Below are 15,686 nucleotides of genomic sequence, written 5' to 3' on the forward strand. Positions count from 1 at the left end.
TAACGCGAAGAAGAACTGCCGGAAATGCAAATTCTTGGCAGAAGTATCCAGTTACTTGCCGCCTTGCCGCTCGACGGCCAGCTCGGGAAAATGCAAATTTTCACCGTCAGAGCAGCCACTGGTCCATCATCATCATTTTCACGTTACGAGATCATTATCGATCCCGGCGACATGGAAATGTGGGCCGTTGGACGCGTTGGTGGGTGCTCCGCCCACCAGAAATCAGTGTTTGCGTTATGCGTTGGCGAGATTTCACCTAACGCTCGCTCCACGTTTCGTCCCTCTTATAATGTAAAGTACCAGGCGGCTCCATCGGGAACCAAGTGCCAGTGTTGGCGCGAACCGTACTCACGAATGGCGCACCATTGGCTAATTTATCCGATTAAAATCAATCTGCCTCGGTCTCGCTAATTTGATTGCATTTTTTTTAATATATACTCTCTCTTTCTAGCACTCCCCGTATCGGCTCGCAGGCTGCGCCAACGTGCCAGATGATAGTCATCAATCATCAATCTACTGTCACGATTCCGTGTACCGTGCCGGATGTCGTACTTTATTTGTGTTTTTTCTTCAATCTGCGCGTTACTCATGCCCAAATAAGCCAAACCGTAAAATATTACACCATTGATTTATCAGTGGCTTATCAATCACGGAAGTGATTCTTCGAAAGTTTGCACAGGTGTTGACTTATTTGCTCGCTACTAAAAACTGTGGAAACCTTGCGTTGTGATGTTCCTTAAAGAGGCGGGACCATCGAAATTAATCGCGTTTTTTTATAAAGCTGGCTTTCGCCGGACGCGATTGTGGCGAATCTCAAACGTCGTAGCTCATTCGTGGATTTTAAACATCTTTGTGATCTTTCTTCCTATTTTTTCTCGAAAAAAACCCCTCTGTGTATCCTTGTGTCCATTCATCCGCTTTCGGAAAAACATGCTTAAATCTCCTTTCGCATTCACTCAGACGAATGTAACTTATCAAAGGGACCAGATCAGCCTCTCTCTCGCCAATGAACCTATATTTTAAAACCTTTCCCAAAAAGACTGGTCTGAAAGGACGAAAGGAAATTTAGGGCGCTATTGTAACGTTCCTTCCATCTTAGACAGCTGTTTGGCATCCCCTTTGTCCCTTGCCAATACTGGTGTCCTTTGTCTCGCTCCGGAGTCGGTGGATGGTTGCTGCTGATAAACTAATTTCCAGCCTTCGTGCCTTGCGCCTTGTTTATTCGTCGCTCGTCTTTGAACGTTTCCCCGAGAGCGAGAGTACACTTGATGCCAAAATGCTCGAGCTCGAATTTATAAGCACACTCGAACTAGGCCGGTCTCGAGGGCTTAGCATTCAATTCTGCAAACACCACGAATGATTCCAGGTCTAACCAAACCTGTCCCCAAGCCAACCGTTGTTCGTGACGCGATCAGGAATGATTGGAAACCCTTTTCTGGGAAGCAAATAACACTAACATTCACAGGAACACCGTGAGTAAGAGAAACTCGCGGAGCCGCGGAGAGAAAGAGGGAAGAGGGGCCCACAACAAGCTGGAGTCGGGTTAAGTAGAAAAGCTCCATTCGCAATTGTGGCGAAAATTGTCGAGAGACTGTCGGCACTCGTCTCGGCGGAAAGTCTCGGCGGAATTAGGAGCCAAATGTGTGAGGCGCTCTTGCAAAATTGAAACTTTGACCGCGGGTAAATTGGTTTTCTCGGAAAACATCTCAGAGGCCCCGAACCGTTTGCCCTCCAAAAGTAGGGCGAAAAGCATCGGCCCAAAGTACAATTGTGGATAATCAAGTGATGATTGTGGCTACATTTTTTTGGGCGCACAGCAGAAAATTAATGTACCTGGAGGTAGAAACACAGTTTAAACGATGCTTTGGGACTTGCAAACGAAACCATTCAGTGAAGGTTATGCGTGAGTTTTATCATCATTTTCTCTTATGATCTGATCCTAATCGGTTCAACTCTTGAAGTGGAGGGTTTCCAAGGTATCGCTTTAAAGAAGTTTATCGCTTAGAAACGATCCAAGTCGGCCGGGTCGGCGGTGGGTCGGCCGACGCATCATATGGTAAATTCTACCTAAAGGGCCGTTTACACGTTGCGATATATCGCTGCAATGCCTTGTATCGATTAATCGCAGCGATATATCGCAGCCAAGGTGGAGCGTCTACACGCCACGATGTATCGTTGCGATTTGCAATCGCAGATCTCAGTGTCATGGAAACAGCCATGGAAGAAACACTGTGTTTGTCTGCCTTTGGATTGTGCGTTTCGGTTACAAAGCAAAAAATAGAACGTACCAAGAGTACTAATCGGTCACGGTGGTCAGGGAATGGCTTTTAAAGCGAAGCCATTATTCTCACGTTAAACTTTTGCTTTAAAAACATTCAAAACAACATGCCAAACCGCCATCAACACACGCACACATGTCTATCCACCGTCAGCACACGCACACATGTATGGAGATTGGACCGAAATTGATGCTCGGCGCATTCAATTTTTTTGATCTGCCAATCTGGTCGTATACAAGCAATTTGTTTCTTTTTTGCTGTCTACACGTAGCGATATATCGTTGCAATTGGTTTCATACAAGGCATTGCAGCGATATATTGCTGCGTGTAAACGGCCCTTAATATTTGTAAGTATTCCACTCATGACAGCGGTGGCATCATCTAAGAATGTCTCGATTGCGAATGAAGTCGTGCAAAACAAGAGTTCAACGATAAGAGGGCATGCGACGCGATCTGCAGACTATTTAAATGTACGACATGATGGTAATGATAAGGTTAACCATGCCTTAGTGATGTACCATTATGTAGTGGTATGTGTCCTACCAAGGATTTTATCGTGCCTATTATACTGAAGCCGTTGGGGCCGGGTAGCTTAGCACAGACAACACAGCTCGAATCAGTTATATAGAACTGCGTGTCAAGAGGACAGTAGCTTGCGTATAACGGAGATTATCGTAATCAAATTAAAGATTGCTCACCAGACTAGTGGAGATGCTTCCGGAAGTGCTGTCTTTCTACTGCTATCGAACGGATTAGCCTTCGTTGGAAGCGTTGGAACATTGCTGTTGCCAATTCGATCTAAGTTTTGACACTTTAGTGCCCGAGTCTTAACTAGATGATAAGCAAACAGTGTCAAAAGGAACGGAAGTTTAGTTCAAGACTTGTTCGTTCCCCTGAATACTACACACGATATCGTTACGTAACGATGAGTGCGAAACTTTGACTTTCAAATGCAACTAAAATCAGTGTGTTTTATTGAGTTAATCCAAATCAATAGTCACGAAAGAAATTAAACTTTCAGTTCTTCGCCAAAAAAGGAAAAGATGCAAAAAAGTTGTCTTTATATGCGTTTGGAAATGCAATCGCAAGCTCACACAAAGCGAGAGATGCTAGTGGTCTACATTTAGGCGGAGTAGAAGCCGACTACCTTGCTTTTTAGCATATTCCGCTTCTAATTTGCCAATATTTTCAACAATTCTACGCAATGTATACTTATGCATTCAGTTGGGATTGTTCGAAGCCAAACATTGGAAACTTTGGAAACAAACGAACACACTTGTTGAAGCAGCAAACACTTCATTACACTTTCGTTCCAAATCACTCTCTTTCAGCTCCTGAATTCCACAGAGTAAAATCGCGATTCTCTGTCACATTTATCAATCACTGCTGAAGGACTGCCGCTGAACTGATGATCCTAATCAAATGAACACTAACGACACAAACCCAGTGACTGCCTTGCTTATCGCGATCACGATGCGATAAAAACAGGGCTACTAGACCAAAGGCACTTTTCGTTGGAACTAAACAGTAACTGTTGCCCGTTAGACGACTGACTGTTTTTTAATGTTTCTTTACTTTTGATAAAACATTCCTTTCTGAGGCAGTATGAATTTATCAAGTGTCCCAATCCCAATTCCTTTCCTTGTAAACTCTCACTACTTCACCTTGTTTTGTTTTGTAGCAATATTTTTATTGAAATGGATGTTGAGTGATTAGATGAAAAGTGATTTTGACATCTCAGCAGGACGGTTTAGAAAATGGCAAATTCAATTGCTCCCTCCGAACGGATGACAATCGTTGGTTACGCAACGTCACTTTCGTTGTTGTCAGTGTCGTGTCTACTACCGATTGTGAAATTGGATGTGCTGTGCAATCCGAAAGGATAACAAGCCGATAATTGCGTCACCGCTTCAGCAATGTCTATCACGATTGTTGAGGCTGTGAAAAGTATTATCCCATCGTGAGCCATGCTGATTAACTACATTGTTGCGATATCGCTTTTTTAGGTTCGCTAAACACAACATTTCGCTGACCGGAGTTGTGGTAGGCCCCTTTCTGGTACTATGTCTGGTAAAAATATCCCTTACACGATAAGCCATCGCTCCGGAAAGAGGTCCAACTGGCGCGTGCTGTGGCGGACCACTCGAAACACGATCAATACTACACGCCCTTTACGGTTCGTACTTAGTTCGAAATGTAAACAGCTCTAAATTGCTTTGATGCAGCTTCCGGAAAGTTGGCGAGAGTACCTTTCGTACCATTTCCATAAAACCCTATGCCCGCGCGACCACCAGAAGTGGCCGGCCGGCCGGCCGACCGTAGTTGACCAACTCTGCAACCACCGCGGCAACACCGCTAATGGAATACCGAGGATGTTGGCCGTCGCCTTCGCCTTCGCCGGCGCCCCACACTTACCTTCCAGTGCCATCAGCTGCATGAGGTACAGGACGATATTATCTCGAGCAAATAACATTTTCACTCCGCGCTCCGCGCACTCGGCGCTCCGGCGGCCACGGCGAGAAGGGCTCACTCACACACTGCGCTCAGCTCAGCTCAACTTCGGCCAAAGCTACGCCACCGTGTAATCTGCTCCCGCTGGCTCACTTTTGCGGACCATTTAGTGCACTTTCTGCACGCTAGTTTTTGCCGCGTCCGGTTCCTCCAAGTGTTCCGGGCGTGTGCGAACGGGCGAACACCACCGGCTCACGGGCACACCACCGCATCCGGACACTGGACGGCGACCACGGTCACTTCCGCTGTCATTCCCGGTGCTACTCTCGACGGTGCTGGCGAAAACCAAACATAACAAAAAACGAACCAAATCCTAGCACAACCTTCCTAGCGTCGTTGGGCCAGGATCCTCAGGGAACAGGAAGCTCGCTCGCTGCTCGCAGGATGCTGCTGCGCGCTCGTGTCGAGGGAAACTTTTGTTTTTTGATGAATGAAATCACTTTCTTCGGGACCGCACCGACGGACGGAAGGACGACCTGTGTGTGTGTGTGTGTGTGTGCCACCATATATCACTTCTGGTTCTTCACGCCAGGACGCTCGGCGCTCGGCGGTGAGAAACGAGCGAACCGTTTATTGTTTCATTTTTCCACTCACACGGACCGCGAGCCGTGTCTGCCGTCGCACCAGGACCGCACATTTACATGGACTAATGACTGAAACACGCGCGCACACACGTACACACGCCGAAGCCTATTCCGGGCGTACGGAGACCACCGCTGGCCACTGTTGCGTGGCGTGCGAAAAGGACATTAAACGTCGTTCAACGATTTCACACCTCATTTTTAGCGTCGTTCGTTCGTGAGGACGCAGCCTGGCGGACCCATCCGATAAGAGCCGCGTGTGTGTGTGTGGAGTCAACTGGGCGCCCTTCCCCGTGGCGCTTCCGGGGGTCCGGATGGTGACCTCCGGAACAATACAATTTTCAGCGACCACGGAAGCCGAGCACCGAGAGGCTTCTCGACATTCTCGACTCGGTGTCGACCCGCTCCGTTGTCTTATCTGTCGATAGGGGGTTGGTCAATGGTCGCGCCGTCGTGGCACGTCGTCCTTTAATAACTGCAATATGTTGCCGTGAGCCGCCGCTGTCGCGCTGTAACAGAAGACACAAAACAATGGAACCGGTGTTAGATGGGTGTGATGGCAACGGATCGGCCGGTCGCTCGGTCTTGCTAGGTCGGTCGATTATTGAAAGAGCCAAGCCAAGCCCGAAGCCCAAGCAAGGCAAACGCAAATAAATCTCTCCTCCGCAGACGCTTATCTAGCGGGTCGAGAGCTCGCCAGGAATACGTATGTGGGGCTTGTTTGGTGAGAGAAATGTTTAATATCCTTCGCCGACGACGAACTGCTACACTCTATCTGGGTTTATGTTGCCGCACCCCAGATTTTACTGCCGCTCGATAAATACTCCGAGTGCCGCAGCAGCATTCGTGCTGCGTGTTGTGTCGCCGTCGCTCGATTGGCCATTTGGTAGCTTTCGGGGCCTCTATCTGCCAGAGTTTCGACTGTCCTTTCCACTGCACACGGGACATATTTTTCGTATGTTTCCATCTTTGCTGAACCTATATGTTTGAAGATATCTCAAGTCCGGTTTTGGTTAACAGGTCAGGGGGGTAATGTTTTAACGTGCACCATCGGATCTGGGTAGGTGAAACAGGGGTTTATAGAAGCACCTCAATAAAGATCAAAGTCGTGTGTCTTATTTCAAATAATGACGTTGAAAGATGGATCGAATGATCTGACGACCTGCATCAGAGATAATGTCAACCTCTGTTGGTCACTGTAACGTTGTGTTCCCTTGAACCGTATCAAACATTCTTTGGTCTTTGTAGAGACAGAGAACTTTCAATTGAAACCAATCACGGATAATCTCCGGCAATATTAATGAAATTGAGGTATCATTGGAATACGGATTGCTTGTCACTTACGAGGGGTGATCAAAAATTTTTGCGACATTTGAATTTCCGTGGGCTACGTATGTTAGATTTTCGATTGTGTTTGTAGCGTTACATATGTCAGTGACTTATGGTGAAAAGTTCAGCCATTTTGAGTAATCAGTCAATTTTTGACAGCTGTTTAGCTTGGACAAGATTTGACACATCGGCGATGCCGTCTTTTTTTCCTAAATCGTATCGTAGCGTTGTCCTTTCATGGCCTCCTTCAGTTTCCGGAATAGGAAAAAGTCACAGGGGGCCAGATCTAGAGAATACGGTAGCCTTGACATCATTAGTGTGGTGTTTTGGGTAAAAAATCGCGCAGAAACTACGATGTGTTAGCAGGAGTGCGTCAGCCAATTTTGGGATTCCCACAAATCCGGGCATTTGTGACCGATTGATTGCTTCGGACGAATTGCGCATAATTTGCAGGAAGTATTCTTTATTGATCGTTCTATCCTTTGGCAACAACTCATGATGCACCACGAACCTGCAATCGAAGAAAACTGTAAGCAAAACTGTTCACATTCGACCAAACTTGGCTCTTCGTCGTTCACATCTTCTCGTCCCTGTCAGAATATTTTGAACCACCTAAGCACTGCTTTGGGTCTTAATAGCTTCACCATAAGTCACGGTTAACATTTTGATCCGAGCTCTTAATTTGGTTATTTCATACAAAATTTCATAAAGATTCTTTGCCATCCATTTTTTGGAAGAGACAAAAATCGAAGATGAGTTAAATCTTGTCCAAGCTAAACAGCTGTTAAAAATTGACCGATTACTCAAAATGGCCGAAATGTTCACCATAAATCACTGATATGTGTAGTAACTTATCGCCATAAAAAAATCGAAAATCGGACTTATGTAGCCCGCGTAAATGCAAAATTATCATTACTTTTTGAACACACCTCGTATATCAGAATATAATTTTGAGCGCTTCATGTACTTTAATGTTAATGTTTATCATATTTTTCTCATTTAACTTCGCTTCACATCGCTTTGTAGGTCCCGAAACTATTGTTTCACATCAAGCTGTTATTTATTATTTTTTATTACTATTGAGTTATTATTTGATTCCAGTTATGACACTGACATACACATAACAGAGGATATGGCTTAAACACCAATTTTCAAATAGGATTCAAACTACTTCAACGCCTTGAGGATATGTTGGATTTTTCATTCGATTGGCAGTTGTATAGTTTTACATGTTTTTGTTTTTTGCAAAGTTGATGTACCATTATAATTGTGTGCATCATTTGCGTGACCTCTACCGAAACCGTTGAAGTTGTGTGTCGCGTGTGGACCCCGGGACTGGTCCGGTCGACCCGCTCTCTTATCGAGTTCGATAATTAACGAAGTCCGTACTAACGCTCCCCGACGAACTAGTTGTCCGGGGACGGGATCGCATGTGACATTTGACGTACAATTTGTGCACGAAATGATGGCATGTGACACCGAAGGCCGGTAAAAAGAGGACAGGGCGGGGTGGGGGGGGCTGACACACCAAACCGACAAACCGAGATATGAGTGGGGCCAGCATAAAATGAGGGACAAAAAAAGAGGAATGCCCGACCAGCCCGACCCAGGTCCAGGCCTATCTGGCATCTGAGCCACGTTCTGGGATTTATTTCCGCAAGCGGGCACGGCCATTCCTCGGGTCCCGGAACAATAGCACTTAACAAATACATATGCAAAGCTACACGACGACGATGCAATCCGTGCCCTTCGCCGGCAATTTTATGGTCGGTATAAAGCGAGCACAGCACAAAAACATGTTTCGAATAAGATTTATGCGCGATCATACGTTCCGTGTTCCGTGAGCCCGAGGGCTTGGGATTGGCTGGCAGGCCGGATGGCTGGCCGGCCAGGGGCAACAATGTGTCGCAGGCAGCTGTGGACCCGCAGTGGCTGGAAAGGTGCTGTGTCCCATTGTTGCTGCTGAACCGCTCCATCGGGCGGACGAATGTGGAGTGACCTCTGGAGTGATCCACAGCTCTCGTTATTCTGTTATCTCTTTCCAGCTCTTTTTCCTTTTTCTCTCTCTCTCACTCTCTCTCTGTCTCTCTCTCTCTCTCTCTCCCTCTCTCTCTTTGTAGCTTGCCGTTGCGTGCACAGTCTTCGTGGCTCATGTTGGGCCCGGCTGCGAGTGCGAGAAAGTGTTCCCGCTGAATGAAGCTCGCCTTAATTAATTTGATCTTAATTGAACTAAGCCCGAGCATGGGCAAGGGTTGTTTTTTATCACCATATCACGCCCACTCCCACTTACGCCCCGAGGCGCGTGGAATGGACTCCGTCAAGGTTGAGTAATGAGACGAGAGCCGGGAACCCATCGGGGCCACGTTCAACCGAACAACACCGGAGACTAATCCCTCCACGTTACGGTGCGCAACAAATGACGATGAGGTCCACTTCCAAATCTAATCCCCGGTTTTACGGGAACTTTAAAACCTGCATAAAATCGAAATGGCGCGTTGTCGGCACTGTCACCGTTGATTACCACCCATGGGCCGCCGGAAATGCGGGTCCATCGTCCAAAAACCTGGATGGGTAGCAGAATTATATTATTTACTCGGTCTTTCGGTTCTAAAATTATCCCAATCTCCACGGCAGACGGCCATTCAGCGAATCAATCGAAGCCAGCGAAGCGCGTCGAAGCGGTCTGTTCGGGATCCCGCCTGCTGTCGCTGCCACCGTCCTTGGCCGGCAAGTCCGTGGAAGAACATGCACGTGCTTCATGCTAATTTTTTCTCAGAAACCGCCCCGGCCACTTAACGGTACGGGTATTTTTCTTCCACTGTTTCTTCCATTACAACCGACATACACCGAACGGCTGGCTGGCCATCCTTTCACGGAACGCCGAGCACGACTAACGATCCAATTAATACATCCCGGGTCCGCGAGAGTCTGCCCTCCATTAGCTCTAATTCGACAATTTGCCATACATTTCAAATGAACATTTAAACGGCCGCTGGTGGTACTGGGCTGGGCCTTTCTTAGGCCACCATTTTGGGAAACCTTCGAGCGCTTCGTTCGAATTAGACGCTCGTTTGGCACCGCGACGCGTCACATAGGCGCAAAGGGGGCACCGGAACCTGAAGGAGGTGCCGTATCTCGTCTATTTATTTTCTCGTTGCGAATCAAATTTTCGCTCGATTAAGGGAAGAATTACGTCGATTGACTTCGCGTCACGTTGGCTGCGTTGGTGGTGTTCTGTTTTGCTCATCACCGAAACAATGATGTCCATTTACCATCGCAACGCATTCTTCACTTCACTTTACTTCTCAATGGCGGAGACAAAAGATCCAAAAGAGCGTTCCGAAGCAGCAAGTAATTGATTGTCTTTTAATACTGAAGCAACACAAAGCACGTACAGCTTGTGGGCAATGAAGAATTTATCACCATTTTGTCCTGTTTATGATGAGTTTGTGCGAACGGTAGGAGCTCATAGTAAGTGATTCCATGCCAGTCACATCAAACCCTGAGAATCTAAAGAACAGCACCATCAAACAACACACCCAAATCTTGAAACCTTGATGCTGTTAACGAGTTTTCTCTTCATCTTCACCGCTACTCCCATGAATCGACAATAAACGTACGCGCCGATTGTTGCACCAAAAAAACCGTATATTAAAATTAATAGTGACGTCATTTTAGTCCTTGTTGAGGCGCGCAGTATTCAGCAGCAGACCTTCGTTAAAGGTCGCGGTTCGCAACGTCGGGAAAGTCGGGAATCCCCCTCATCTTATATTTGATTCATACCCCGCACGTCGTCAGTACCGGGGCCGCCATATTTATAAACGACAACAATGGGCGGGCAGTTAAGGGGCTGCATAATTTACAACCAATTCTCGGACCTACCTGGGGTGTCGACATTACGACACTCGTAAAAACGGTGATCCCTCAAACGCGCAACCCCTGTTAACGCTTGACGGACGGCAATCATGGGCTACCGACATAACAACACTCAAATCTACATTCCTTTTTTGCTGTCGGCCTGTTAAAGGAGTGCGGGACCTGGTCACACAACATGGGAGGGATACAAACAGCCAGATTTGTGCGTGTTCGCTGTGTGTGTGTGTCGTTTGTTTAACACTTCTCGGTGATGGCTTAATGGCGATGAAGGGAGAAGGTGTCACCGTCCCTGGCGTCGTCGGCGTGTGAATCTGACTTTCGCGGACGTGGTGTTTACTTTTGGGTTTTGTCTCTTGCTCCCTGTGTACATGGCTCGACACACCCGGCCGTGGTGATAAGGATCCCTGACAAATCAATCGTCTACCGTACGCAGCGTCCCTACTGGGACACTTTTTGAGGTGGGTTCTGGAAGCGCAGTAGCTAATCCTTCTTCAATTTACTATACCTACACCTAATTGCCCAACAAGCTCCGAAACCTCTGCGGGTGAGCTGTGTTCGGAGAAAAGTTATCCTTCCTTTAGCCTCTTAGTTTTATGTGGCTCATTTATGTTGGCTTAGTCCGAACTCCAGGACTGCCGCTGCTACCGGTGCCGCCTTTAAGATTCTTTTTACGACTATGTGTAATCGATTAAGCCATCGTTCGGCCATCCCATCGTGCCCGTGGGGTAATGGAAACAAAGTGCGCTTTTTCTTTGTGCCAGTCGTTACCAGCCGAAACCCACCGCTCCATCGATCCGCCTATCCCCATCCGCAACCAAATCGCGGTCCGCAGAGTGCGCAGATTTACGAGTCCGTCAGAGCGGCAGTTGCGGCGAACTGTGGGAACTGTGTGTGGGCCACGCCACTTTTTTCCGTGCCCCGTTTCCGGAGACGAACGGAGCGCTAACGCGCTGGAAGATGATCCTTAGGTCGGCTCCGGTTCTGGTCTTTGTCCTCGGCTGTCCGGGAACCGGGAAACGACACCGCAAAACGAAATTATGTAGCTAATTATGCACCAAATGCATCGGGTCGGGTCAAGTGTCACGAGGCCTCAAGTTCTGTGTCCGCTTCGGAGGTCCCCTCTCGGAGCCCATTTTATTTCAATTTTCCTCCTCGAGCTGGCAAGCGTGTCATTTTAGTCCCTCGCTCTCTCTTTCTCTCTCTCTCTCTCTCTCACTCAACCCACACTAATTCGCATTTACGAGCGAGAAATCGAATCAAGATTGGACCGCGCAGCAGCAGCACACGGAAGGCTGCAACCGCAATTAAACTTGTTGGCGAGGCTTTCTTGCGATTTCAAAGCACGGCCCGGGCCCGGGATCGAAAAATAGCCACATTCTCACATTCAGCGCGCCAAATTCCCAATTCGGGGGCCAAAAAGGTCTCCCTTCCGTCCGCCAAAAGCGCTTCCGGGTCGGGGGGGGGCCGAGTTTTGTAGCTCGTAAACCCCTTGTTTGATGATGATTGGTTTCCATTTGAATAAAAATTTAGTAGAACGTAAAAGCGTCAAAATGGAAGATTGATGACCGGCGGGCCGGCCACAATCGATCGATCGACACCGCCCGTGTCCGTGGCTGACTTCTGTATCTCGTCGTCGCCGGAACCGGAAACAGCCGAGCAGTTCGCACATTCACATTCCGTCTCGTTTCCGTCGACCGGAATTAGGAGACCGCAGAAACCATCCCCGGGTTTCAGGATCATCCCATCCGGGGCCCATTTAATTTCGATTGCAAATCTGCAAGATGCCCGCTTCGTCGTCGTGGTGGTCACGTGGTGGCCATACTTTGTTCTGCTTCGTCTAGCGTGCCCCTGGGCGGGGTTGCTTTGCATTTTTAAACACACCGATCATCGGGCCGTGGTCATGGTCGTGTCAGGTCAACAAACAATTACTACGAGCAAAGTCGGCCCAGCCCAGGACCACAAACGAGCCGGCAGCCTGTGTATCGATTGAAACATTATCTATCGGAAACACTCGTCGGCCGCCGACACGCGTGTCCGACCGGTGCGGCGGTACGTGACGACTATAATCGAGCACTTTGTTTCGAGCATCCTGTGGCAGGGCAGGGGTTGGGGCAGGTTATAAATCTAGTGCCGGTTCGGCCCTTCTCAGCTTTGCATCTTGCACGTTCCCGACCGAATAGGGCGTTGATAGGGAAGATAAATGTTAAATTCATGTTCAAGCCATTCGTAACGGCATCAGATTGAATGACACGGCCGGCGACGCCGTGAGGGCAGCTTTCGTTGAAAGAAGCCCAACAACATCAAATACCTACAGTGGCAATAATGGTTTTTCTTCTCATTGTTGGCCACCGCCCCCAGGTCCGCCGCTGTCTGCCCGCCCGCCTGCCAACAATACTCGCTCTTCTGGGCCGCTCAGTTGTTCTGTTCGATTTAATTTTACTGTACAATCAAGTTGTGATGATTGATGAACCGTTGGCTGGAGAATTTAGCAAGCAAACTGTCTTAGGGCCCGCCCGGGCTCTGCCTGCCATTTACATTTAGCGGTAGCTTTTCTGCGGTTTCGATAATTATTCCAATCTTTGGTACGGTCGGTCGATCCTGGTCCGAGGGAACTCCTTGCGCTAAATTCGAACAGCTCACCATAGGCAGCAGAATCTTTAGGTAATGGACTTTAAACTGAACGTTTGCCGTTCTTTGTGTGTCTCGGGTACAGCCTCACGGCTTACGACTGAATGCCGACGAATGAGCTTTGGTTTGTGGGCTTGAAACAAGAAATTGCTGACTGTCTGGAGTTATTTTATGATTTGAATTCCCAGTCGGCTGCTTCAAGGTTGGCCTTTCAGGTCCAAAGGTCGGTGACAGATGTGAAGATGAAGTGGAGCCTGCCATTTTATAAATTCCGGAATTCAAAACCTATTCGTTTTGATCGCAATTATGACGTCTTTCAGACGATACGAGAAAAATCCTTTTTTATTAAATTGTGGTGCACACTAGCTACCATTATTGGCTTCAAAACCGCATGAATCTACCGTAAAAATGTTGAGTATATTCAAATTCAAACATGTTCCGTCTCGAATGTTGATGCATGCAAATTTTCCCAAAGCTTACCGATGATGCAAAAGTATTTGAAAGCAATTAGGCAGCATCCCCACGCCCCGCCACGTGCCCCAGCACAAGCAAACCCCAAATGATGAACGGCCAGAGTTTAGTCGGCCGACCGAACTGGGCGCCCGGTGGTGGCTCAATTTTCAATTTAAAATTGGCCGAAAGTCAGACACGAATGCAAAGAAGACTGTCAGCTGCCCCGGTTGGTAGCCCCGGGCACTAGAGCGTTCGTCTCATTAAGCATCGGAACTTTAACAACGAAATCAGAATCACACACACACACGGACATGCCGACACAGAGCGTGTCCGATCGATCGTCCAGCCCACGTGGCCCACCGTGGCGCTGCCGAATGATAAACGAGAGGCTAAATGGACGATTCTAGATTTTCGGGTCCCCCGCATTTTCCCGGTGCAATCAAATCAATTTATCTTCAAGCAACCGCAGCAGCAACCCTTCAATCCACAGCGGTCCGGAGAGCGGGCTCCAACTGCTAATCGCGCCCTTTCGCGACTTTCGGTCCGGTCCGGATATTGGACGACGATTGGCTCCCCCGGTACGGAGAGGCAAGCACGGGCTTAGAATGTACCACTTCCGGTAAACGCTGGTCACGATTTCACAATGTAAAAGCCAGCATCACCACCACACACACACACACACACACAGAAGCTGTTTCGCTCGATCGCAGCCGATTCAGGTATTGCGGCATTTTCGCAGTTCTCTGCCTTGGCTGGGCGCGCGTCTGAGGTGTTGCAATTTTGGGAAAAATCAATACCTCCAACCGTTCACACAACTAACTACGGAACTGTAGCAACAGCACGTGTTCTCGCTCCGTGGCACGATCGCGGGTTAGGGTACAGTCAAAAGCGGGTAGGGAGGGAAAACGAACCATAAAATAAAGTAAATCCACTGCGAACTGTGATATGCAGTCGTTACACAGAGAGAGAAAGAAAGATCTGGCATAGCGAGGGTGTTCTGATGTTTCTTGTCGATGCGCCAGATCCCCTCACATACCACAGCCGCAGCTGGGATTGCCGCACCACACTCCGAACTCCACTCCAGAATCCCCCGGACGTAATCCAAGTTACACTTGCGCACACGAACCCCAACACACTGGCGAACTGGCTAACGGGCTGTTGTAAAAACAACGATAAGGACGTAGCACTCTACGTATTTCCCCTCCCGGGGGAGACGTGTATGGGTGGCCGGGTTTTACTTTATTTGCCCTCTGTTTTCCACCAACTTCGCCGGCGATGACGGTTGCTGTTTTAAGGGCCCGTGACGTGCCCGAGCCGTGCTGATTCGTGAAACATTTCCACAATGACATTCGAAACGGGCCTGCCACCGGCCCGTTTGGGGCCGGTGGTTCCGGTGACGTAGTGAAAAACTCTAATAGGGCGATCACTGGTGCCGTTGCGGCTTTAAGACCGAAACACCACAAGAAACGGCGTGGCACAAGTTGACTTTGAACTCAGCTCAGTTTGAACTCAGGCACTGGTTGGGCAGATTGTGTGGGCTTAATGTGTTGTAACCCTCACCTCGTTTCACGGCACACACAACGAACGACTGAATATTCGCCTATCAACAACCAACAACCAAGCGCGCACGCAGAGTCTGGCGTAACGATCCGCGGAAGTTTCCAAACAGCAGCAAGCGTTCACGCGGCCTTTCTGAAAACGACTGACACGAAACTGGTGAAATCGTGACCCGTCCGTGACGATGTCCGCCCGTGCAATAGGATCGCGACGCCGAGCGCCCCAGCAGCGACGCTGTGTTGCTTCACCATTCGGCTCCTGGACGCCGGTTCGCATGCGCTTCGACGGCGATCCGAGCCGAACGGTGCCGAGCGTTGGCGGCAACGTTCTACGTAATATTGCAATATTCCAAACCATCGGCACTCCGCACTCCGTATTGCGCTTTCGAAGGGCCATACACACTCGAGAAGCCGCGGGGAAGCGAAGCTTTTCCAGCAGCCCGCGCGACCGGAATCGGAATCGGGCTTCCCGG

General features: G+C 48.6%; 1 protein-coding gene across 1 annotated transcript in view; it reads right to left on the minus strand.

Annotated features, from left to right (window-relative positions):
* Nucleotides 1-4,752, minus strand: part of LOC128278818 (uncharacterized) — a 48,578-nt gene extending 43,826 nt beyond the window's left edge. The window contains exon 1 of the mRNA XM_053017544.1: nt 4,695-4,752. Coding sequence (XP_052873504.1) covers nt 4,695-4,752 — 58 coding nt within the window. The remainder of the gene's footprint in view (nt 1-4,694) is intronic.
* Between the last annotated feature and the right edge of the window lie 10,934 nt (nt 4,753-15,686).

Source organism: Anopheles cruzii, chromosome 2, assembly GCF_943734635.1.
Source record: "Anopheles cruzii chromosome 2, idAnoCruzAS_RS32_06, whole genome shotgun sequence".
Taxonomy (NCBI): Eukaryota; Metazoa; Arthropoda; class Insecta; order Diptera; family Culicidae; genus Anopheles; species Anopheles cruzii.